At 35.0% G+C, this 26,683-nt stretch overlaps 3 protein-coding genes across 3 annotated transcripts; 2 read left to right on the top strand and 1 right to left on the bottom strand.

Moving 5' to 3' along the window:
• Positions 1–129: 129 nt before the first annotated feature.
• On the bottom strand, positions 130–5,417 carry LOC101900748 (chitinase-like protein Idgf3). The gene is made up of 3 exons (XM_059127449.1): positions 5,265–5,417; positions 2,464–2,946; positions 130–814 (listed from the first exon to the last, which is right to left on the bottom strand). The coding sequence occupies exons 1-3, from the start codon at positions 5,380–5,382 to the stop codon at positions 204–206; spliced, it is 1,212 nt and encodes a 403-aa protein (XP_058983432.1). The 5' UTR covers positions 5,383–5,417; the 3' UTR covers positions 130–203.
• A 2,721-nt stretch (positions 5,418–8,138) lies between these two features.
• On the top strand, positions 8,139–12,270 carry LOC101900924 (chitinase-like protein Idgf4). Its single transcript, XM_005189010.4, has 3 exons — positions 8,139–8,332; positions 10,919–11,479; positions 11,588–12,270. Exons 1-3 carry the CDS (start codon positions 8,221–8,223, stop codon positions 12,202–12,204), a joined length of 1,290 nt encoding a protein of 429 aa, XP_005189067.2. The 5' UTR covers positions 8,139–8,220; the 3' UTR covers positions 12,205–12,270.
• Positions 12,271–16,515: 4,245 nt separating this feature from the next.
• Positions 16,516–24,855, top strand: LOC101889887 (uncharacterized). Its single transcript, XM_005189261.4, has 4 exons — positions 16,516–16,724; positions 21,950–22,356; positions 22,426–22,548; positions 23,816–24,855. Exons 1-4 carry the CDS (start codon positions 16,566–16,568, stop codon positions 24,771–24,773), a joined length of 1,647 nt encoding a protein of 548 aa, XP_005189318.2. The 5' UTR covers positions 16,516–16,565; the 3' UTR covers positions 24,774–24,855.
• Positions 24,856–26,683: the final 1,828 nt, after the last annotated feature.

Raw genomic sequence — 26,683 nt, forward strand, 5'->3', positions numbered from 1 at the left:
TTGACACAATATTTTATCTGTCTGATGTATAATCAAGGGAATTGCACAACTAAATGACAGGTTTTATAGAAATGTGTGGATGTAAAAGTCGCCTAAGCCCACGTTTACATTATTTAACACATGTTTTGCTAAATTTTATGTCAAATTTATTATAAAATGTAAATGTTAGTCATATTTGTCCTATTGATTTATTGATGAAAAATTCAATTCAATAACTTTTTAATAGCTTTCAACATTGCATATCTTTCACCACGGCATTTACCACGAACATCATCATAGCTCAAGTCAAACAAAGCGATTCCATGCAGTTTTTTCGCCTGGGCAAACTTCACCTTTTCGCGAATGCTATCCAAGTCGTCATATGTTATTAGAAGACCCTGTTTGTTGGGCGGAGAGGCTGGGCGATATGCAAAACTGCCGAAATTTTTTTTCGAAACATTTGTAATTTTCGAGAGTTTTTTACACATTTCTGGCCATGCCAAGAGGCCAGTAGTACGTGTATTATAACCACCAGGGGCGGGACCTTTTAAGAGCTTTGTTATGGGCATTTTTGGATCCTTAAGTGGTTTTGTTGTGTTCCAGGTGCGAGCAAATACCGCAATACCTAAATTTATTTTTTCGAAAGGTAATTTGTGATGCGTCCACCATTGTTGTACTGTAAAGTTGACATTGGTTGTAGTGTGATGTTTATCCGGAGCGTAGAGCGGAGCAAAATAATCGGCTTTGCTGGGTGTTTCTTGGGGATTTGAGTAGTCAAATGCTGCCAATGTAATAAAATCCAAACTATCCACAATGACAGGCATATCGTAATAGGCTGTGGGTGAAGGCAAGTGAAACAGTAAGTAGGTTAAAGTATGTTTACATACAAGTCTGCATAAACCATGAAAATAACATTACATTTATTGTAATTGGCCAATTATTAGGGTTAAAGTACGTTTACAGGGTAAGATAAAAACTGAAACAAATCAAACGTAAAAGCAAAAATTGTCGGAAATAGCATCAAATTTTAAAATAAGTTTAGATTTGTTCGAATTGGCCACATTTGCCATGAATTATGGCCTTCAAACGGCCAATGAAACCGTCACATGCTGCCCGAATGTTGCTCTGCGGTATTCAGGTCCATTCCTGGCGAAGCGTTTGCTTGACGTGATCGACACTTTGTTATTTTTTAGGCCAACCTTGCTTTCCAAAATACTCCAGACACAATAGTCCAATGGATTGGTATCCGAAGATTTTCGTGGCCATTGTGAGCTGGAAATTAAGCGAGGAACCTCATTTTGCAACCGTTCTTGGGTGGCGCGTGCTGAGTGCGATGGTGCTGAATCCTGTCGGAATGTCCAGGGTCTGCGGCCAAAATGTTTGCTTTAATACACCCTCAAGAATATTTTCGCGATAATATTCGGCATTTATTCTGATGAGTATTTGCCGAATGGAATATTGCGACATGCTCAGCTCACGAGCCATTTTTCGGCCACTGCGACTCGGGTTTCAATCAAGTCGCTTTACTTTTCGAACCATTTCTGCTAATGTTGCAGTTTTCTTCCGTTTACTTCCTTGTCGTCGGGCTACACTACCAGTATCACGGTAACGATGCGATGGTACGAGACACAAAAGATTTATTCACATTTAAATGCTGGAGTGCCCAAACGATAGTCACTTTTGGTTTTCCAGTCAAATATAAAGAAATCACATTATCACGCTTGAATTCCATCACGAATAACTTTTTTCAGGAGAATTCTCACTAAAATGCTTTTACGCTTGTAAGCAATACAATGAGCTGTCACTGGAATAATTTTAACAGCTGTCGGACGAGTGGCTTAGAAATGACAGCAGCCTGAAGTTGGTTGCAGTTTTTTCATCCCATCCTGCACATACAAAATCTCTATCCGGGTGATAATAAATCTCAACAATTAATCTGAATGTATAAAACCTAGGTTAATTATCAGGGTCAATTAATCCGGGTAAAGATTTTGTATGTAAACGTACATTAAACCAGTATAAAGATTTAGCATATAAACGTGATATTAATCTCAAATATGATATATTTCGTCCAATACACGGCCCAATTAAGATCAGCTGATTGCAAAATATAATGTCAAAACACATTGTTGTTATTGAAAGTATTATTGAAAACCATGGCAGAAGGATACAGATAGATACATCGACCTAGATGACGAGACAACAAACTGTCAAACCAATTTTGGAATTGAAAATTTTGAATGAAAATTTATTCAAATTCTTAAAAATTGTTGAAAAACGCATGTTATAATAATCTCCGGGTGACGTCGTATAAGAACACTTATATTATTTATTAAACTTAATTTTAAATAAGATATCAATGTTTCCAAGTGTTGATGCATCTACCTGTATTCTTCTACCATGCTGTAAACGATAAACACAAGACCAACAAAATGTAAACAAATGTTGACATTTATTTCTATTGCTCCATGATGCAATACTTACCATCCACATTAGTGTTTGACATAATGGTCAACGATAATGAGAGATGATCTTTATGAAATCTCGATTTCATAGTTCTTATTAATTTCGTCATTTCGAAACGATAATTGCTTCCATTTGTCGATTTGGAGTTATTTCGAAAATGTTTAGGTAACGGATAGGCCAAATCGAAGCCATCAAATTTATATGTAGTCAAAACTTTAAGGATATTTTTGATAAATTCTTCTTTGATCGCCATTGGAGACTCCAGCAATTTTAAATATTTATTTTCTCTCCGTGAATCTTGGCCACCACCTAAACTTAATATGAATTTGACATTTTTATATTTCATTTTTAAATTCTTGATCAAGGCAAATTGTTGATGCTGTTGGTGATGTAGGGAAGTCGGTTTGAATGTTCTAGCTTGTATGCCAATATGACCGTAAATTATGACGTCACACAGTGGCAGGGCGTTCTCTAAGTCATACGTCTTGAAGCTGGCATAGCCTGAAATGGAAAATATTTATTTAAATAAGGGAAAAGCGTCAATAAAATGATTTACAGTTTTATAAAAAAAACAGCAACAAAATCAGGGAACGGCGAATTATGCTCTTTCGTGAGCATTTAAACAAAGATACTTTATTTTGGAACGCCATTATCAATGTTTACACTTTAATTCACTGTTATGTTAAATTATACAGTTGCATGCAATGCTATGTTAAAGTTTACAGTTGATTGCACTGCAAAAGTATGTTCTATGGTAGAAGAATACAGGTAGACGCATCGACACAGCTGTTGGGATAATGAACTGTCAAACCATATGTAAAATTGAAAATTTTGAATGAAAAATTATTCAAATTCGTTAAAATGAGAATGTATATTCTAACAACCATCGAGTGGCGTCGTATAAGAAGACATATAAAAATCTACCTATTACAATTTTTGATATGCTAATGTTCCCATGTGTTGATGCATCTACCTGTATTCTTCTACCATGGTATGTTCATAGTATAATAGTGCGTTTACATACATGAAACGTATATGGATATGTTTATTCGAAACGGCTTTACCTTCTTAATTTTACCATGATTGTAAGTAAATTAAATTAAAATTTCTCATAACATTTCATTGACGACATCCAAATTTCAAAATTAAAAATGGAAAGTCCCGAAATATTTATTGTTAATATTTATTGAAAATGCAAATGTCGGAAATAGCATCAAAAGTTAGAATAAGTTTAGATTTGTTCGAATTGGTCTACTTTGGCACGAATCATGGTCTTCAAATGGCTAATGAAACCGTCACACGCTGCCCGAATGTTGCTCTGTGGTATTTTGGCCCATACCCGGCGAAGTGCTCGCTTGAGGTGATCGGTGGTATTTTTAGAGCCAACCTTGCTTTCCAAAATACTCCAGACACAATAGTCCAACGGATTCATATCCGAAGATTTTGTTGGCCATTGAGCGCTGGAAATGAAGCGAGGAATCTCATTTTGTAATCATTCATAGTTGGATCGTGCTGAGTGCGTTGGTGCTGAGTCCCGTTGGAATGTCCAAGGTCTGCGCCCAAAATGTTTGCTTGCCCAAGGCTTTAATACATTCGCCATTTATTCTGATGACACGGTCGATTAATACGAGAGGAGAGCGACCATCGGCTGTTATGGCGGCCCACACCATCACCATGGCCGGCGTTTGAGTTCTGGTGGACAACCAAAGGTGCACATTTTCAGCTGAAAACAAGTCGCTTCTTTACTTTTCGAATCATTTCTGCTGATGTTGCTGTTTCTTCCGTTCATTTCCTTGACGTCGGGCTACGCTACCAGTATCACGGTAACGAGCGATGGTACGAGACACAAAAGTGCTCTAAAGATAGCCACTTGTGGTTTTCCAGCCAACTATAAAGAAATCACACTATCACGCTTGAATTCCATCAAAAATAACTTTTTTCTGGAAAATTCTCAACAAAATGCTTTTGTACGCTTGTAAACAATATAATGAGCTGTCACTGTAATAATTTTAACAGCTGTCGGACGAGTGGCTTAGAAATTTCAGCAGTCTGAGGTTGTTTGCCGATTTTTCATCTCACCCTGTATGTGGTTAATTGCTAAAAATTTTTTATAAATGAATTTTCACCGAAAATTATATTTTTTATATTTTCACATCATTATTTTTGGTGATGTTAACCAATGTTATAAGTTTACAGATGACCACGCTGTTATGTTAATGTTTACAGCTGATTACACTGTAAAAGTATGTTTATAGCGCGTTTACACACAGAAAAAAACCGGAAACCATACGAATTTCTATAATTGGATAATTGTGATAGGTTAATTATGCGTATTAACCCGGATGAATATTTGTATGTAAACGTACTTTTATTGGATAACCCACTGGGTTTAATAAATCCACTTGCATGCCATTTTAAACAAATTCGACAGAAAGAACAAATTTTTAAATATTTTTTGTAGCTGTTTGGAGGTAAAGTGTAAACATTAGTATTAATATTCTATACCCTGGCGGTGAAAAGATCTTTTTTATATGGTAAATTCCCGGTACAATAAAAAGGTGTTGCAAAGCTATCAGCTGATTATATTTTTTTGGTGTATTTGACTCCTGTCAATCCTGTGTTTGTATTTGTTGTTTTGGACAATAAAAAAATCTTTTGAAAATCAATGGAAACATTTATTGCTGGCTCAAATAATTCTGATAAAAAAACTGGCATGGAATCAGGGTTGTTTTGTTATAGTACTTGCGAAACGGTTTCATTACCTTATTGTACAATGGGTAAAACTGGTTGACTTCATATATGAAATTCAAATAACTTACCTGGTCGTAGGATACTCGACGTATTATAATAACATATCATTTTCAGTTTCGTAGTCCATGCTACGTCACATAGTATGTAGAAAATAGATATAAAAATTAAAAACACATTGACTTTCATCGGAAAACAAAACTTATTCGAAAACTATCGACTAACAACTTAGAAAGTGAAATGTAAAGTACTTTTCCGTTTTACAATTGAATTACTCATTGTACATTCATATTATTTTTATAAATGAACGTATCGGCAAGGAAAAACCCGCAATTTTATAAATAAACAGAATTATGAATAAGGAAGCCGCTACACAACAATTAATAATTCTTTTAACATTTTAAAAATATAATTCAGCTCTAAAAATAAATAAGTATAAATGATGAAACAGTAGAACTTCCTATATAAGAAAAAAATGCAGTATGTATCATATAGGTACTAATGGCACGAATGGACTTAATTAAAACATTACATCAAGTCTAAAAAAATACGCTCCAAGTTTTTAATAATAGAGTTGCATAGTTTACCAAGGAACTAGTTCGAACTATGTCAGTAAGACTAGTGAATTCAAGTACACTGAACTAAAGGTACGGTCACACTGGGCAAATATTTAATCCACATTTGTTCTCCCATATTTGACGGAACAAATGTGAAATATATACAGAGTTGATTTGATGTTCACATTACAGTCAAATATTTGTCAAATATTAGACATATGACCACTCGTGTGTTTGCTATCGTCTGACTATAATTCAGGAGAATTGTTTCAGTATCAATATTGCTATGATAAATACAATCATACCTACTTGTTGTTAGGTACTTCCAAAAAAATTGAAGCATTTCTTAAATGCTCCGTGGTACATTTGGAAGCTTCTCCACATCATCCATAAAATATAGGGCAACAGAAATATTCATTTTTCAATTAAAAAAAAAACAAATAAAGTGAACACAATCACTGGGAATTTCGGAATGTTATTTTGTTAGTTTATTTACAATTTGTTTGTTTACAACTGATCTGTCAGTTCGGAGAAAGCCAGCTAACGTAGGGTTGTATTTTTTACTGCTATTTCGCGTTGAAATCTTTCATTTTGGCGCTATTTTTTGTTGTTTAATTTCGCGATAACTCTGAGTCACGTAAGACTATGCGAAAGAACGAACGAATGTTAATGGAACGCATTCTGATACAAAGAAAGCGGCTAGTTTTCATTAGCACAAATTTTCTTTCGATATCGTGGAACAGGCTGTTAGTTATGAGTGACGAAGGCCATTTCCAATTAAATACGTTCGTTAATAAGCAAATATGGGCTGCAGAAAGCCCCAGAGTACTTCATCAAAAACAATTACATCCAGTTAATTGTACTGCTTGGTGCTGCAGAAAGGATAATTGTCCCATATATTTTTTTTTTTTTTTGAAAAATTTCATCACTTGAAATCGATATGGGGCCATGTTGGAAAATTTTGTAATGCCAGCCGTGAAAACCTTCCACAAATATGTTTCACAATGGCTCGTACACTCTACATCTTAAAAGAATAATTTCGCTTAGAAGCAATATTAGTTGGCTTCGTTCTCCAGAGTTAACCGCTTCAGACCGTTTCCTTTGGGGTTAGTTAAAAGGGAAAGTTATGTTAATAAACCTAGGACTCATGGTAAAATTATGAAGGTAGAGTCATATTAAATAAACACATTCTGTGTAATTTTTCTTGTCAGATTTTGATGAATAGAAAACAGGTTCCCATCTCTGATTTATGTATATGAAATGGATTTATAACCATAAATTTTGACAGTGAGATGTCGTCAAATGAAAAATGTTAAAAAAAGGTACAAACACATGATTGCATTACTTTACCTTTTTAATTTTACCATGCTAGGAGTGTGGGTTTATTTAAAAGGGAGAGTTATGTTAATAAGCCTAGGACTATAGAGGAATTAAAAACCTATACTCGAGAGGAATTTAACAACACAACTCCGGAAAAGAGCACATTTTTGCGAAGCAGAAAATGGCCACCCCTTGGGGATATCATTTTTAACAACTAATCGAAAAATATTCCCTATAAATTTACTTTGTTTCAAAAAGAAAAAAATAAAAAATATATAAATATTAAATACAAGGCTATAAGGAATTCACATAACTTCGGTCTTTCTGGGTCAACCTGTTCTCTGTTAACATAGCAAACAATTTTGTAAATCGAGGGGACACACATTATCAATTCCGTTCCATATATTTCGTATTACTCGTCAGTTTAAAAGGGAAAAAGCTCTAATGTATAAATGTTCATAACTGTCCTGCTCCAGAACCACCAATATGATAATCTTTCTTCAAATGCCTTCTATAAATAGAACTCATTCTACTACACTCAGTTAAGTATTATATAGATAAACTTAGAAAAATTAAGACTTATGCTAAGTATAGATATAAGGAACTATTGTTAGCCATAAGGTATTAAAATATTGTTTAAGGAATCGATGAAAAATATAATTGAATTGATAATCGATACATGAAAGCATCTTATATGTTTCCTGTAGAGAGATTACTTAAGGTGAGAATACATAAAAGTCTTTTTTGACTTGGTTGAGTATTCGACTGGCTTTTTTGTAAAAGAACAAAGGAGCATAGGGTGAACAAGTATAAATTATGCACCGAAATTGAATTAAGTCAACCAAAAACTCCTTTGAAGCCAGTCGATGTCTTAAGCCAGTAAAAAAGGCTCTTTATGTACTTCCACCTTTAGTCGCCTATGATCGTACGTTTTCTTCGTGTGTTTTTTTTGTTTGTTTTAAAAACCTAAAATAGTATAAATTGCAATAGCTGTGGTTTGGGCGATTAAATTAAATCGAATGATTTGTCATGGCGAACCTAAAATACCCTTGGCTATAAATTGAATGATCTGTGTCACACCGAACTGCATTTGTCAAGAAGCTATCGCGAAGTTTATTATACGTAGAAAAAAGAAAATAACTGAATTAAAATGAAGTTATTAATTGTATTGGGTGCCGTGTTATTGGCCCTCAATCAGTTGGTTGTGGCCAAAACTCACAATGTGATTTGTTACTACGATACCTCCAGCATAATGAGAATAGGTAAGATGATATGAAGCCTGGTAGGTCAATGGGATTATGTGAAGCCAATTTTTAGCAGCCTGTGTTTAAGTTTTGAATTGCATATTGCCAAAGGATCCAGAGAGCCTACGTTCGGACCGTAGATATATGTGTTCTTATGTGTGATGTGGTCTATTTCGAAAGAAAATGAATGCGAAAAAAACACCTATTCAATGTGTTTTCAAAACTTGATCAAATATTTAAAAATAATCCACAGTTTTGAAAAGACACGTAGAATTTGGGGTCTTTTTCGAATTCATTTTCTTTCGACATACATAAACAGACCTCAGGTTTCAGTGTTCAGCTGTTTCACCTGTGATATGAGATGGATATAAAACCGTTGGGCGCCACTTAAGTACAAAAACGTTTAGGGCTAAAACAGCAGACGCATAGTTGCATAACAAAATAACATTTGATTCGAATATTCAAAAAAAAAAAAAAAAAAAATCGACAATTTTGAAAAAGCGCCTAGAATTGGGATCTTCTTTTGCAGGCCTGTGATACAAGGTGGAATTGAAACCGTTGGGCGCCACTTAAGTAAAAAAACATTTAAGGCTAAAACAATAGTCGCATGGCGTATCCGACTCACTGTCGGAAAAACACTTATAGAAAAATACACAATGACGAAAGGGATGCCGTTTTTAAATTGGACAAATTTATTTTAGAAGTCAGAAAAATTAAATAATTTACTCCACCTTCAATGAAATCCTCTAAGTTGAGGAGAAAACCTATATGACCTGGCAAAATTCATAAGAGAAAGCAAAGCAGAAAATTTTATTAGAAGGCTCATAGCCTATAAACATAGTTTTGACCCCTGTAAAGGATTGCTCGTCAAGCCTGTGGAGCATTTTCACCTTTCTCTAGATCAAAATAGACAAAGGCATTGGAAAGCAGAAAAAAGGCTAATACAGATCAAATCCTAAATTTGTGACATCGGCGTGAAAATACAACACTGTTGCCACTGTAGTTGAAAACAGTGTTGTATTTTCAAGATGAAGTTACGATTAAGGGTTTGAATTATTTTAGCCTTTAACTTCTGAAATTAAATGCGCTTTTAGTGACCCAAGCGTTGGGCGCCACGTCAGCAAAAACTTCTTAAGGCCACAATGTTGTATTTACACGTTGAAGTCACGATTTAGGCTTTGATCTGTTTTGGCCTTAAATGGCGCCCAACGAAGCGAAGTCACATTTAAGTTATGCTTTAACCTTTAATTTTGCAAATCCAAGTAACTTTTTTCAGCTGAGATGAAATAGGAGAGATATCGCCTGCTCTTTCTCATATTAAACTAAGTATACAGGGTGAGATAAAAAAAACTGCAACAAAGTCAAACGCCATAATTTTTACATTTCTTTTAAATTTCATTGAATGAAAGCAAAAAATGTCGGAAATAGCATCAAAATTTAGAATAAGTTTAGATTTGTTCGAATTGGTCACCTTTGGCACGAATTATGGCCTTCAAACGGCCAATGAAAACGCCACACACTCCCCGAATTTTGCTCTGTGGTATATTGGTTCATTCCCGGCGAAGCGCTTGCTTGAGTTGATCGACACTTTGGTATTTTTTTAGTGCCAACCTTGCTTTCCAAAATACTCCGGGCGCAATAGTCCAACAGATTGGTATCCGGAGATTTTGGTGGCCATTGTGCGCTGGAAATGAAGAGAGGAACCTCACCACTCTGCTGAGGGCGATGGTGCTGAGTCCTGTTGGAATGTCCAATGTATGCAGAATATTTTCGCGATAATATTCGACATTAATACGAGCGGAGAGCCAACAAGCTTGAGTTCTGGTGACCAACCGAAGGTGCACATTTTCTGCTGACCTCTTTGGCAAGTAAACACGATAATTTTGTTTGTTTACAAACTACAGGACAACGAATGTTTTCTCCTCGCAGAAAACCAAATTCGGCAGTTCACCACTTTCGGAAAAGCGAAGCAACTTTTTAGCTCTTTTGAGTCTATTTTCTTTCTGTTGCGGTGCACTTTTTGGAATTTCAATGGCTATACCCCGAGCTCATGTTTCAATATTTGCCGAATGGAATATTGCGATATGTTCAGCTCACGAGCCATTTTTCGGCAGCTGTGACGCAGGTTTTGATTAAGTCGCTTCTTTACTTTTCGAACCATTCCTGCTGATGTTGCTATTTTCTTCCGTCCACTTCCTTAACGTCGGGCTACGCTACCAGTATCACGGTAACGAGCGATGGTAGGAGACACAAAAGATTTATTCACATTTAAATGCTGGAGTACTCGAACGATAGCCACTTGCGGTTTTCCAGCCAAATATAAAGAAATCACCCGATCACACTTGAATTCCATGACGAATAATTTTTTTGTCGGGAAAATTCTCACCAAAATGTTTTTCGACGGTTTTAAACAATATAATGAACTATCAATTGAATAATTTTAACAGCTGTCGGACGAGTGGCTTAGAAATGACAGCAGTCTGAAGTTGGTTGCAGTTTTTCCAACTCACCCTGTATATCACTCCGATTCCTCCAAATTATAAATCTTATTTCAAATATTTGTTTTTCTCATTTCAAATATTCCTTGCGCTTATCCTAAAATAGGAGCAGCAAATTTTACCAGCAAAGATCTTGAAACATCCCTGCAACTTTGCACACACGTGGTCTACGGTTATGCGGCTATTAGAAGATCCACATACGAAATTGTGCCCGGTGATAAACGACAATTGCCTTTGTTCCAGCAAGTTAATGTCCTTAAGAAGAGGTACCCCAACGTAAAATTCCTCTTGAGTATGGGTGGTAACGCGGACAAACGGAATCCACACAAATATATGGAACTTTTGGAGAGTAACCGTGATCAAAAGAGAGGTTTCATAAATTCCGTTTTGGGATTTTTACGTAACTATCAGTTTGATGGTTTGGATTTGGCCTATCAATTTCCCGAAGAAAAACCAATTTTAGACGAGTCTCTGTTGAAGAGGGTGTTCTCGGCCGCCAAAGAAAAGGTGTCCAGCAATTTGGATAAAAACAAAGTTCCAACAAAGGTCGTATCCGTGGCGGAACGTCGAATGCAGTTAACACAATTAATTGGCGATTTGAAACAGGCCATGAGAGGCAGTAATTTGTTGTTGTCTTTGACCGTACTGCCCAATGTTAATTCAAGTCGTAAGTATTTCGATGAGGTGATCATAAATTTAATTGTATTTTTCTATGGTCCGATTTGTTGTGTTTGGGCAGTTGTCAGTATTTCATCCATTTAAAATTATATTCCAGTTTATTTCAATGTTCCCGTGATTATGGGCAATTTGGATTTTGTAACTTTGGCGACATTTGATTACAGCACTCCACAACGTACGCCAAAACAAGCTGATTACTTGGCACCACTGCAAGCCTTGCCACCAAATAAACTACGCAATCCACAGGCAAATGTTGATGCCCAAATACGCTATTGGTTGGGACAGGGTGCCAGTTCGGCTCAGCTCAATATGGGTATCGCTGGTCATGGTCGCACATGGCAATTCAAAAAGTTACTGAAGAGTGACAAAATGCCCATTAGATCGTCCCTAGATGGTCCTGCTGCGGCAGATGCTAATGTCCGTAAAACAGGTATAATGGCATGGCCAGATGTCTGCACCAAAGTTAAGCAAATGACAAAATATGAAGATAAAATCTCTGGCAACTATGCCTACAATGCGCCACAAGTTAAGGGTAGCACTGGACTGTTGATTACCTACGAGAATGTGGCCAGTATTGCTGAGAAAGCGTCCTATGTAAAATCTCATAAGTTGGGTGGTATGGCCTTGTTTGATCTTAGCCTAGATGACGTTCATGGTGTTTGTAGCGGTGAGAAATTCCCATTATTGAAAACTATACGCAATAAATTAATCTAGGACATTATTTTAATCAAATATAAAATTTTTGTTGTAAATAAAATAAAATAAAAGTTGTTAATAGCATGTTCACACAAGAGCGTTTCTCTATTTACAAAGGGTCATTTTTTTATCTTTTTGGTAACACTGGTTTAAACAGCTCGACATACATAAACAGACCCTAAATTCCAGTGTTTCAAGTGTTCAACTGTTCCATCTGTGATACTAGGTGAAAATGAAACTGTTGGGCGCCACTTAAGTATAGTTTCTCAATTTCTTAGTTTGGCTAATACTTCCTTATTTTTGAGTTTTTTCGCGTTTTAAATGTTAGTTTTTCATTGATGAACATTTCAATTTCATATTTTGGCCATGACTCATTTATTATTGAGTTTTTATACCATCCGCCATTCTATGGAGGGTATATTAACTTTGTCATTCCATTTGTAATTCCTCGAAACATAGACCCTACAAAGTATATATATTCTGGATCAGCATAAAATTCCAAAACTATCTAGCGATGTCCGTCTGTCTGTTGTAATCACGCTATCTTTCGAACGAGTTGAGATAAAAGGCTAAACTTTTGCATACATGCATAGTGTACTAGTAGGCAGGTTAAGTTCGTAAATGGGCCATGTCGGTCCACGTTTTCGTATAGCCACCATATAACGGTACCTTCCGATATTCGGTATTTTCATGATTTCAGCAATATTATTCACCGGAATCGTTCCAAGTTTCGTATTGAGATATCTTAATGGTCACTACAACCTATGGAAAAAAATCGTATGGCCCCCCTATGGCGATACTTCCCCATACTCAGTACCTTTATGATATGTGCGTTTCCGGAAGTTTTTTTTTTTTGAAAATTTTCGAGTACCGTCCAAATAGTGGAGGGTATAAAAAGTTCGACCGGCCGAACTTAGCTGCTTTTTTACTTGTTTTTTTTTCGCTTTTTTGTTATTATACCCTCTACCAAAAAAAGTATGGAAGGTATATTAAATTCGTCATTCCGTTTGTAACTCATCGAAATAATATTTTTAAACCTAACAAAATGTATAAATTTTTGAGATATTCCGAAATTTTTATGATTTTAGCGACATAATTAATCGGAATTGTTTCAAATTTCGTATTTAAGATTTCTAATGGGTACTACCGTCTATGACTGAATACGGCTCATGCATGTCCATGTCTTCTTCACATTTTGGAATGGAATTATCTGAAAATCCACACAATGAGTTCCTTCTGAGCACTTTACCCCATGGAAGAGAATTGTCCAAATTTCGTGTTTGAAGTTCGTAAGGGGTACTTCAAACTACGGCGGAAAATTGTCTATGCAGGTCCACGTCTTTGTATAGCCCACATAAAACGGTTTTCATTTGAGGGGTATATTCCGATGGATTTTTTTTTTGAAATTTCCAAGTTCATTCCCAATGGTGGAGATTATAAAATCTGCTTTTTTACTTGTTTGTTGTTGAACATTTCAGTTTCTTATTTTGGTCATAACTCCTTTATTCTTGTGTTTTGGGGTGTTTTGCCCCCTTTATTTTTGTACCCTTATACAGAGGGTATATATCATTTGATACGGCCAAAACGTGCCTCATAGAAATAACGGTTTCAGACCCTAGGTTTCTTTGGACCAAATCCGTTTCAGAAGATTTGGAGTCGATCTAGCGATGTCCGTCCGTTTATCTCTCAGGTTGGCTGGTGGCACGTTAATTATCGAAGAGAGTATTCTATTTGGTCCAAACTTATTACATCGTAATATTATTATCAAACTTAGATCGAGTTCGGAGATGGGCAATATCGGTCCACTCCTTCTGGCATCTCCCCCCCCCCCCCCAAAAGATCGAAACTTTCAAAAAATATGTTTTTTGCACAAAAAGAGAAACGATAATCCGATTTTGCTCCAACTTTGCAAATTCTAATATTTGCGTCAGGTGGGAAAATGGGCAATATCGGTCCACTCCATTAGGTACCTCTCCCACAAAGAGTTAACATTTTGAATGAAACAACTCTTATAAAATGTAATTTAAGTGTCCGATTGTCTTCAAATCACACATATCACAGTATTTTTATCAACCCAAGGTCTGGTGTGAAGATGGAAAATATCAGTCCACTTCTTTTGGTACCTCTCTACAAAGGTTCAAAATTTTGAATATCCATGAAACTCATAAAACGCGAAATTAACATCCGATTCCATTCCAGACTTGGTATATCTCAATATTTCCATCAACACAAGATCAGTTATAAAGATGGTAGATATTGGACCATTTCTTCTGGTACCTCCCCCAGCAGAGGGATAAAGTTTTGAATAACCAAAACCATATCCGAAACAAGCTTCCGGTTGTCTTCGTTATTAACACAAGAAGGGATATATCGGTCCTCTCCTTCTGGTACCTCCAGAATATCAAAATTTTGAATATCCACGAAGATAAAAAAACGCAAAATGAACATCCGGTTTCATTTAGACTTGGCACATCTCAATGTTTCTATCAACATAAGATGTCTTAGAAAGATGGCCCCAGAAGGCCAAAGTTTTAAATGACCAAAACGATTATAAAATCCGAAATAACCATCCGGTTCTCTTCATATTTCACACATCCTATTATTTCTACTTACACAAGATCTGATGTGAGGATGGGACATAACGGGTTAAAGATTTTGAAAAATAAAACGCTCAAAGAACCCCAAATAAGCATCCAACTCTCTTCAAATTTCACACAGACAAACATTTTTGCTAATAAAAGATCTGTTGTGGTGATGATATATATTAGCGAACCCCTTCAGGTACCTCATCCACAAAGGGTCACAATTTTCAATAGTGTTGTCTGTTAAAACTTTCCAAACAAGTCCGCCATTTTTTACAACTTGCTATATCTAAATATTTCTCTCAACCAAAAACCTGGGGTGAATGTGGAAATTTTAGATTTCCTTGTAGAAGTATGAAAATGGAATACTTCGGTCGACTAAATCTGGCACATTTTAACATTTTCTAAAAATTATCTCATATCTCATATAAAGTGAAAGAAGTAACCAATATAGTCCAAACATGGCACGTCGCAATATTTATAATACATTTATTTAGGTCTGATACGAAATGGACAAAATTGGCCCATTCCTTCGGAACCGACTCCATAGAGGGTCAACAATTCGAATAATCATAATAGAAGTCAAAATATATTTAAATCATCGACCATTCGCTGAGGGTATCCCACTGTCGGCAAAACCGACTGATAATTTTTAACTTGTTTATTATCATTTTAGATTACCTAGTGTCTTTCAGCAAAGATAAACTGAAGCCTATTATGAGACCATGGGAGTCAAATTTTACGTCATACGTACGTTATCAAAGTGATAGTACGATTGTCATGACACTTTGAAAACCTTTAGGGGCCAAAACAACTGCAAAAACGCCTCAAAAGCATGATTTGAAAATCATTCGTAATCTATATATATATTTTTATTTCATTTCCAAATGTGCGATAGAATCGAAGTGGGTGATAACCGTTTTAGAATAAAACTAGTCTACAACTTTGTTGGGTCAAAGGAAAATTTGTGGGACCCGTTTAAAATGTTATTATTAATTTTCTGATTTTTAGCTTTCTAATTTGACCTCTAATTTTAATATACATTTGAAAAAATTATTATTAATATTATAATTGTTCTAAAAAAATATAAAATATAATACAGGGTGAGATAAAAACCTGTAACAAAGTCAAACGCCATAATTTGTACATTTTATTTTAAATTTTATTGAATGAAAGCAGAAAATGTCGGAAATAGCATCAAATTTTAGAATAAGTTTAGATTTGTTCAAAAGGCCAATGAAACCGTCACACGCTGCCCGAATGTTGCTCTACAGTATTTTGGCCCATTCCCGGTGAGGCGCTTGCTTGAGGTGATCGACACTTTGGTATTTTTTAGTGCCAACCTTGCTTTCCAAAATACTCCAGACACAATAGTCCAACGTATTGGTATCCGGAGATTTTGGTGGCCATTGTGCGCTGGAAATGAAGCGAGGAACCTCATTTTGTAAACATTCTTGGGTGGCGCGTGCTGAGTGCGATGGTGCTGAGTCCTGTTGGAATGTCCAAGGTCTGCGGCCAAAATGTCTGCGTGCCCAAGGCTTTAATACACCCACCAGAATATTTTCGCGATAATATTCGGCATTTATTCTGATGCCACGGTCGATTAATACGAGCGGAGAGCGACCATCGAAATTGTAACTTCGAACCAAAGCCGCCTTCAATGACCGAAACTAACCACAGGATTTTGCAAATATTTGCGTAGACTTGTGTAAATTGTTTTGGTAATATCAAGTCGTAAAACAACTAAAATCAAATAGTTATTATTTTGCTCGCTCACCGTTCGAATCGTTCGCCAAAATGTCGGATCCAATTGAAATACCCGCTAGGAAAACCCTATATGATCCAGAGACAAAAATATGGAGTGGTGAAAAAAGTGAATTGGCGTTTAATCCGGAGGATTCAATTGCTTCGGTGGTATTGAAGAAGTTATTGGAAAATCCAGAACATATTGGACAGGTATTGTTTAAGACAACTCTACAATAATACAATAAAATAATAATATGTTGGAAAAGTTCAAAAATTAAAAAAAAAAAAAAAACATTTCTATATTAAATAAAAAAGTAAAAATAATTAAAAGAAATATAAACATAAAAATTAAAATTTTTAAAAGTAGAAAACTTGAGTAAAAAAAAAACAAAATATTTTAAAAAATAAATGTGTGGTACAAAGTCTATTTTGTGAGCATCAAATGATCGCCAGTTGGCCAAAGGTCAAAAGTGGTTTGTGGTATTTACCTGGGAGAAGCATTACCGCGATTTTAAATACAAACACAGCTATATGAGCCCTGTGCAGCGTGCCAAACACATGTAACTCTTCGGTATTGGTTGCAAAAAAGTGTCCCATCATTAAGGTAGTAAACCGGTACAATAAACAATGTCTGCGAAAAAAGCGTGATTTTAATAATGTTAACATTTTATTATGTTTTAATGATAAAACAAAATTTTCAACTGAGTTCTGGAGATTACACTTCCATATCAAAGTTTCCTGATAAACCAGAACGTAGTTTTCTCTGGTCGAAAATTACCATTAATTAAACTAACAACAACTATTTTTTAAAAGCAATTCTTAATAACGAAAAAATGGGAAATAATGATAAACGTGATCCAAAAGATACCCCAACATTGCAGGGATGTGTCTACAACATACTTTTTGAAAAAGTAACTTTGTCATGTCCCCCCAAAAAATGAACTTTGTCATGCAAATGTGTTCACATTTCGGTGGGGCCCTGGCCTCTGCATACTATCCACCAACACTTAACTATCGCTTAAATTGTATGAAAGAATATGCAAAAATATTTCCAAGTATCTGATTGATATGAGTGGTTATACAATTTTTATACCCTCAGACACATGGCTACAGGGGATATATATCATTTGATAGGCTAAAACGTGCCTCATTGAAATAACGATTTTAGATACTAGGTCTCTTTGCAGCGAATTCGTTTCAGGAAATTTGGAGTCGATCTAGAGAATTTGGTATATCGTAATATTATTGTCAAAATTAGATTGAGTTTGGGGATGGGCAATATCGGTCCACTCCTTCTGGTAGCTCCCCCACAATGGTGTGAAATATTTATAGAATATAATTTACCTCATTGAACAAGAACGGATCATACAATTTCTTTTAACATTGAAAATCCAAATATTTGTATCAGTGCTAGGGCCGGTGTGAAAATTTGGAATAATTATAATTATGACAAAATCCTGTGTGAAGGTGGGATCATTCCTTTTGGTACCTCCCTTCAACGGGCGAACTTTTTGAATTCGATTATATTAAAGTTTCATATACCCTAATATTTTTAATAATTTCTGGTATGAAGATAGAATATATCGGACCACCCCTTCGAATACTTCCAATACAAACGGGTCAACATTTAGAGTAACCATGAAGCTCATAAAACGCGAAGTGAGAATCTGACTTTTTTAATTCGGCACATTCCATAATTTCTATTAAAATTAATTAATTTTAAACAATTCCGGTTAAAAAAAACATGGCTAAAACTATATAATACGGAATATTGGGAGCTACCGGAGGTACTTATATGTAGGCTGTACGAAAACGTGCACCGACATGGCCCATTTACGAACTTAACCTGTATATTGACAAAATACACATATGTGCAAAATTTGAGCCTTCTATTTCAATTCGCTCGAAAGATAGCGCGATTATAACAGACAGACGGACATCGTTAAATCGACTTAGAATGTTACGCTGATCAAGAATACTGTAATAGACACTGTTAAATCTGACATTTCTAATAGTTCAAGCGGAACCACCCTTCATAGTGTGGTGGAGGGTATAAAACAATTGACTAAATTCTGACTCTTCCTTTCTTACACTCTTTACCAAATTTAGTTCCTTTTATACATTATACAATACGCATTTTCCAAAAATATATCATAACGTGTAAACCCTACACACCTACTGTGCTCTTTACACCGAAATTCAGAATATTTGCTCTATTTTTACACTCTTTGCTTAAATTAATACAATTTAGTACTTTTACGTATTTCTCACGTTTTTTACATTACATTACACACACACACACACACATATATATATATATATATATATATATATATATATATATATATATATATATATATATATATATATATATATATATATATATATATATATATATATATATATATATATATAGTTGGTTGTGACGTTTGATAAGGAGCTTCAACATGACTGGTTTGTATTGGAAAGTGACACAGCGAAATACTTATTGTTGTCAAAGATACATATATATACATATATATATATATATATATATATATATATATATATATATATATATATATATATATATATATATATATATATATATATATATATATATATATATATATATATATATTATATTATATATATATATATATATATATATATATATATATATATATATATATATATATATATATATATATATATATATATATATATATATATATATATATATATATATATATATATATATATATATATATATATATATATATATATATATATATATATATATAGTTGGTTGTGACGTTTGATAAGGAGCTTCAACATGACTGGTTTGTATTGGAAAGTGACACAGCGAAATACTTATTGTTGTCAAAGATACATATATATATACATATATATATATATATATATATATATATATATATATATATATATATATATATATATATATATATATATATATATATATATATATATATATATATATATATATATATATATATATATATATTTATATTTATATATATATATATATTAATATATATATATATATATATATATATATATATATATATATATATATATATATATATATATATATTTATATATATATATATATATATATATATATATATATATATATATATATATATATATATATATATATATATATATATATATATATATATATGTATCTTTGACAACAATAAGTATTTCGCTGTGTCACTTTCCAATACAAACCAGTCATGTTGAAATACTTGTCTTTAAGTTGTTTAAAATGTTCGAAACGATTATGGACATAAGTACATGTTTAGGTAAAAGCGTCACATGTACTTATCACCGAATTTTCAATGTCGCATGGAACTGTTGTTTTCTGATTAATTTTACAATCTTAAGAAAGCTCGTTAAACTTATCAGGAGAGTTCGATGATTATCTAAACAAGTGGTTGGGAGATAATATGACTCAGCAACAGCCAGACTAACCCCCAATAAATAAAAAATTAAAAAAAACAATAACAGTCCGAAAGATTACGGTAAAAAGACCTTTGACAACTTTTTACTGTCAAAATGTGTATTCATAATTGTATATACATAAACCACAGATGGAAACCCGATTTTTATACGCTCAGCTAGAGAGGCTATATATCATTTGATACGGCCAGAACATGCCCCGTCGAAATAACGGTTTTACACCCTAGGCCATTTGGAGAAGATATAGCGATGTCCGTCTGTCTCGCTGGTGTGCACGATAACTATCGAAGGGAGTATCCGATTTGGTGCAAACTTGGTTCATCGTAATATTGCTATTAAATTTCGATAGAGTTTGGAGATTGGCAATATCGGTCCATTCCTTCTGGTACCTCTCCCACAAAAGGTCGAAATTTAAAGAGAAATGTTTTACCACACAGAAAGAGAAGGGATAGTCCGATTTTGATCCAATTTTGAATTACTACTAGGTTAAGTGCGAAATTGGACAATATCGGTTCACTCCATCAAGTACCTCCCTCACAAAGTGTGAAAATTTTGAATTAATATATCTCTTATGTGATACATGTAAGAGTCCTATTGTCTTCAAATTACACACATCAGAATATTTTTATTAATACAAGGTCTGGTGTGAAGATGAAATGTATCGGCCTACTCCTCTGGTGCCTCCCCCAAAAAGGATCAACTTTTTTATCACCCATGACGCTCATAAAACGCGAAATGAGCATCCGATTTCTTTCAGACTTGGCACATCTCAATATTTCCCTCACAATATCTGTTATAAAGATGACAGAGATCGGACCATCTATTCTGATACCTTCTCCACAAAGGATCAAAGTTTTGAATAACCAAAACGATCATAAAATCCTAAATAAGCATCCGGTTCTCTTTAAATTACGCATGTCACAATATATTTAACCCAAGGTCTGGTATGAAGATGGGATATATCGGTCCACACCTTCTGGTACCTCCCCCACAAAGATTCAAAATTTTGAGTAACCATAAAGCTCATAAAAAGCGAAATTAACATTCGATTCCATTCAGACAACTCAATGTTTTCTTTAACACATGATCTGTTATAAAGATGGTAGAGATCGGACAATTTCTTCTGGTACCTCCCCACAAAGGGTTCAAGATTTTGAAAAACCAAACGCTCAAACAAAGAGGAATAAGCATTCAACTTTCTTCAAATTTCACACATCCAAATATTTTTGCTAACGCAAGATCTGTTGTGAAGATGGTATATATATACCAATCCCTTCTGTTACCACAACCACAAGGGGTCACAATTTCAAATACTTAAATCTGTCATAACTTGCAAAAAAGTCGGTGATTCTATACTACTTGCTATATCAAAATATTTCTCTTAACCAGAAATCTGATATGAATATGTACTTTATCAAAATTTATAATTTCGCATAAAATTGGATATAAATGTTCAATTTTCTTGTCATTTTGCCATACCAATATTTTTATCTGTATTAGATGAAGTATGAAAATGGAGTACTTCGGCTCGCTATAAATGGTACCTCAAGCATATTTCCACATTTTCCAAAAATTTGCACATATCTCACATAAAGTTTAGGAAGTAGTCGATATAGTCCAAATCTGGTACGTTGAAATAATTATATCAGTCTTAGGTCAGATACGAATTGGTCGATGCTTCGGAGCCTCCCCCATAAAGAGTCAATAGGTTGAACAATCATAACTCAAGGCTGGGGGTATAAATCTGTCGGTAAACCGACTGACTATATTTTACTTCACGTACTCTCACTTGTGCATACGTAAAATTAAGAATAATATAGGTGTAAGTAAGAGGAACCCTGGTTTAACCATATATTAGAAACTCGTAGTCCCAAAAACACGACTAGTCTTCCGACTTTCAGAATTTTATATTCATTTCATCCTTTTGTTTTGAAATTAATTTTAATTTAAAAATATTTTCTCCTTCAAAGGTCTGCTACCAAAGTGGCAATGAGTTGACGAATTTGGAAATTGCCAAACGAACGGTACAGGTTGCCAAATACTTTGAGAAGCTGCAGTTCCAACAGTCGGACATGATTGGATTGTGTGCCGGCAATACGGATTATATTGCCCCACTGGTATTTGGTGCATTGGCAGCTGGTCTGTGCATTAGTACCTTAGATCCCAGTTTTGATAAGGCTGGCATTAAACACGTCTATTCGCTGACCAAGCCACGTATGATGTTCTGCGATGGTGATCTCTACGAACGAGTGCGTGAAGCTTTGGATGAATGTGATTTGGGCGCCACGAAAATCTATACAATGAGTAATCATGTGGATGGTGTGCCGAGTATTATGGAATTCTTTGAGGATGAAAGTGTGAATCCCAGTGACTATAGGTAAGTGAAGGGGAAGATTTTAATGAGAGAAAAGTAATTGATTTTTTTCTGTCTCTCTCTCTCTGCTAGGGTACAACCCCTCAAGGATGGCGTACACCAGACGGCATTCATTGTTTGTACCTCGGGCACGACAGGATTACCCAAGGGCGTTTGTATATCCCACGCCTGTTTCCTGAGCATGAATATGTCAGAGTAAGTATTAGGTACCTCTTAGAACTCAATACCTGTTTCAAGATAATTTGCAGGCTATTTTGAAATTGGTAGTCACACTTTTATCTATAAAAGGTGACTCACCTTTAAAGGGACTTTCGATTAAAACAAGAAGAACTTTAGTAGACCTCCCAAAAATTAAGTACAAGCCTTCCCTCTGCAAAAATAATTTACTTCTGCCTTTACAAGATTTGTAGACGTCTCTTTGTGCAGCCTCAGGTTTTTGGCCTGACCCTCACAGAAGAACGGTCATAACTAGATCAACTTCAAATGCCTTGAAACTACTTTCGTCTCAAGAGACATTTAATTTTTAGCCGAAAGTATTTTCAGAACAGTCTTGCTCAAAATATAGGCATTAGCAGCCCAGCCAAATCAATGGCTAGGAAGTTTAATTCAGAGATATCTTCTATGTACTTCTGTCTATAAACACTTTTTCCAAATTTTCAAAGTGTCGCCCAATATAAATTTGATTTATAATTGACAAAAGATTTTAATTTTACCACCTCATCAGTCCATAAGATCTTCTAAAGAAAGAAAACCTTTCACAGGACCTCTGCGAATCTTCTATGTACTTTTGTCTACGAGCACTTTTTCCAATTTTTTAAAGTGGCGCCCAATATAAATTTGCTTTATTATTAAATTTGTTTTAAAATTATTTTGTACATCTCATCAGTTCATGAGATTTTCTATAGAACGAAAACTACCACAGGCCTCATGTACATCGAATACCATTTTCGGTCTTCTATAGAACCTTATAAGAAATTTTCACTTTTTCCAAATGACCAAAGTGGCGCCCAATATAAATTGGTTTATTTTAAAAGATTTTTTCACCTAATCAGTTCCTGAGATCTTCCATAGAACGAAAACTTTTCACAGACCTCATGTAGATCGAATACCTTTCTTAGTGGTCTTCTATACAACCTTATAAGAACATTTCCAGTAGGTCTCTCAAATCTTAAAGATTTTGGATTGCCTCGTATCACTTTGAGGGTCTGGAGAGAAAGAAGAATTATGGCATTTATACTACATAAAGTATACGCCTAAGAGAACCTACATTTTCAGAAACCCCTTGTGAGATGTTTACTTTTTAGAGGACCTCTGAGATATCTTCTATGTATTGTCTAGAATCACTTTTTCTTAATTCTCAAAGTGGCGTCCAATATAAATCTCTTTCATTATTGGCAAACCTTTTAATTTTTCCAACTCATCAGTTAAAATTATTTACATATTTTCTCTTCTCTCCTTTCAGGAATGGCTTCAAAGACCAGAATTTCCTATGCTTTAGCACTCTGTATTGGGTGTCGGGTCTCTTCACCTTAATACAAGGCACAATTGGCTGTGCCAGACGTATTATTTCCTCAAAAGCATTTAATGTCGAGGATTTCTTCAATATTGTTGAACGTTACAAGGTCAACATGACCATGGGCCCACCATCACAGATTGCCTTGGCTGTTTCATCGGATAAGATTGGCTCCGTCGATCTTTCGAGCTTAACAGCCTGTATGATTGGTGGCAGTGCAGTTTCACATTCACTCACCGAGAAATTCCGCAAATATGCCACTAATGCTTGGTGTCTGGTTGGTTATGGATCGAGTGAAACATCGGGAATTGCTGCAACAGCAAGTGTACCAAGCAATGCAGTTGGCAAATTGGTGGACAATGTAGAGGTGAAGATCATCGATGATGATGGCAATGCGTTGGGTCCCCAAGAATCGGGGGAGATATGTGTACGCACTCCTTTGCCATGGGCTGGTTATTTTGGCAATCCCACCGCCACCAAAGAAAAATATGATTCGGAGCGTTGGATCTATACCGGAGATGTGGGATATTTCAACGAAGAGGGTGAACTGTTTTTGGTCGATCGTAAATGTGATATTCGTAAATACAACAACTTCCATTTTTCACCCACCGATATTGAGAATGTCATCAGTGAACTGCCCCAGGTGGCCGATGTATGTGTTGTGGGTATTCCGCACAGTGTCCATGGTTTCTTGCCCGCAGCCTGTGTAATTAAACGGGCCAACAGTGACATCAAGGAATCCGAAATCTATCAACATGTTGTGGAGAGAATGCAAGACTTTGAATATTTGCGTGGTGGTGTTTATTTCGTCGATGATTTTCCACAAACAGCATCGGGCAAGACCATACGTCGTAAGGTCACCGAGATGTGTGAGCGGCTATGGAATGAAAAGAACGCAACTAATTAGATAAATTTTATTATTTTTTTTTAAATTGTTTTAAAATAAAACTTTATTTGTATTATTGTATTTTTAGTTTTGAAATATAAAGTCGTTGGTTTTCATGGAAGGGGTATATGAAATGACTGCTGGCGTATCAATTTTAAAAAAACAAAATACCACTTTTATCATTTTTGCAAGACAGACAGTCTTGCTGCTGCAAGGGGCTTGTCTTAAGGATATAGGTGTTTTTTGTTTTGGCTCAAGCAGGGTCTCATTCTTTCTTAAGTGGGTGGGTATACATTGACGCAGAGGCTCTGGTTCGCACTTCCACAGAATATTCGTCTTGCTGTTACCACAGGAGCTTCGGTTCACTCGAAATCGAGAGCAAAGACATAGAGGCAATCGTAGCATAACCCCACCGACTAACCTCCTAAAACCACAGACGATCGCCAATACCACGAGTCATTGATCGTCCATTCAATAAAAACACCTTCCAGAGTTCTGTACCACTAGTCGACACTGCAGCTGATTATACTCTCAGTCATATGGGTAGAGAGTGTATATATCATTTTTATACTGCCAAGACGTGCCTTATCGAAATAACGTTTTTAAAAACTAGGTTTTTGACTAAATCCTGCTCATGATATTTGGAGTCGATCTAGGGGTGTCTGTTGGGAAATCTTATTGATTTTGACAGTGCTAGGTCAGGTGTGAAAGTGGATAATATAGAACCACTCCTTCTGATACCTCTCTCACTATGGATCAAATTTTTGAATAATCTAAACTCTAGTAAAATGTTAAATTAATTTTGCATATCATAATATTTCGAACAACTATAGGTCTGGTAAAAAGATGGGATAAGTGGGACCACTCGTTTCGGTACCTTCCCCACAAAGGTTCAAATTTTTGAATAACCATCAAGCTCATAAGACACGAAATATGTATCCGATTCCTTTTAAACTCGGTACATCTCCATATTTTTATAAACAAAAGATCTTCTATGAAAATAAAATATATCCCTCCGGTACTTCCCCCACAACGATTTAAAATTTATATCTCTCCTACTACGCGAAATAAGCATCCGATTGTTTTCAAATTTCACACATTATAATATTTTTATTAACATAAGATCTGTTCTGAAGATGGGATATATCGGTCCACTCTTTCCCCACAAAGGGGTCAAATATTTGAATAATCTCAAGGCTTATAAAATGTGAAATAAGTGTGGAATTGTCTTGAAATTTCGCATAGCCCAATATTTGTAACAACTGTATCTCTAATAAGAAGGTCGGACCACTCCGTACCCCTCCTACAACGGGTCAAAATTTTTAATAACCATGATGATCATAAAACGTGAAGTGAGCATCTGAATCCTTTCAAAATCGACACATCTTCATATTTCTAAAAATAAAAGATCTGATGGGAAGATGGAATATATGGTACCTCCACCACAGAAAAATTTTGAACCAAAAGGCTTATAAAATGCGAAATAAGCTTCCGATTCTCTTCAATTGTACTCGTCCTAATTTTTTATTAACACAAGATCTTGTGTTATCTGGTGCCCTTTCTGATATATCCCCCACAAAGGGTGATTCATTTTTTTCAAGCTTGGTTTGCATTAACCAGAGTTCTGATGTGAATATAAAATGTATCGACCCACTCCTACTGATATCTCCACAACAAATAATTATTCTAATAAAATTGGAGTTGTGTAATTTTATATAATTTTTGGACTGGCCAAATAACTGTTGTAATTTTGAAGAAAACTTGCTTCCAATCAGAATTTGAGATATCAAAATGCAGTTGATTTAGTTGGAAATTATGGCAGAATCCTACAATGTACCGAAAATCAAAAAAACATTTTTGTTAAGAGAACGTGAACCTGATGAGAATGAGATATGATTATAATCCAGCCAATCACAGTTTTGGAATCACGC

Source organism: Musca domestica, unplaced genomic scaffold (assembly GCF_030504385.1).
Source record: "Musca domestica strain aabys unplaced genomic scaffold, Musca_domestica.polishedcontigs.V.1.1 45, whole genome shotgun sequence".
In the NCBI taxonomy this organism is placed as follows: Eukaryota; Metazoa; Arthropoda; class Insecta; order Diptera; family Muscidae; genus Musca; species Musca domestica.

Bases quoted from the DNA above. Each gene is read 5' to 3' on its own strand.
- LOC101900748 (XM_059127449.1), bottom strand. From the start codon at position 5,382: ATGAAAGTCAATGTGTTTTTAATTTTTATATCTATTTTCTACATACTA. The intron at 2,947-5,264 runs GTAAGTTATTTG...TTTCCATTTCAG, and splicing joins GTCGAGTATCCTACGACCAG to GCTATGCCAGCTTCAAGACG. The intron at 815-2,463 runs GTAAGTATTGCA...CTTCACCCACAG, and splicing joins GTCAAACACTAATGTGGATG to CCTATTACGATATGCCTGTC.
- LOC101900924 (XM_005189010.4), top strand. From the start codon at position 8,221: ATGAAGTTATTAATTGTATTGGGTGCCGTGTTATTGGCCCTCAATCAG. The intron at 8,333-10,918 runs GTAAGATGATAT...ATCCTAAAATAG, and splicing joins CTCCAGCATAATGAGAATAG to GAGCAGCAAATTTTACCAGC. The intron at 11,480-11,587 runs GTAAGTATTTCG...ATTATATTCCAG, and splicing joins GCCCAATGTTAATTCAAGTC to TTTATTTCAATGTTCCCGTG.
- LOC101889887 (XM_005189261.4), top strand. From the start codon at position 16,566: ATGTCGGATCCAATTGAAATACCCGCTAGGAAAACCCTATATGATCCA. The intron at 22,357-22,425 runs GTAAGTGAAGGG...TCTCTCTGCTAG, and splicing joins GTGAATCCCAGTGACTATAG to GGTACAACCCCTCAAGGATG. The intron at 22,549-23,815 runs GTAAGTATTAGG...CTCTCCTTTCAG, and splicing joins CTGAGCATGAATATGTCAGA to GAATGGCTTCAAAGACCAGA.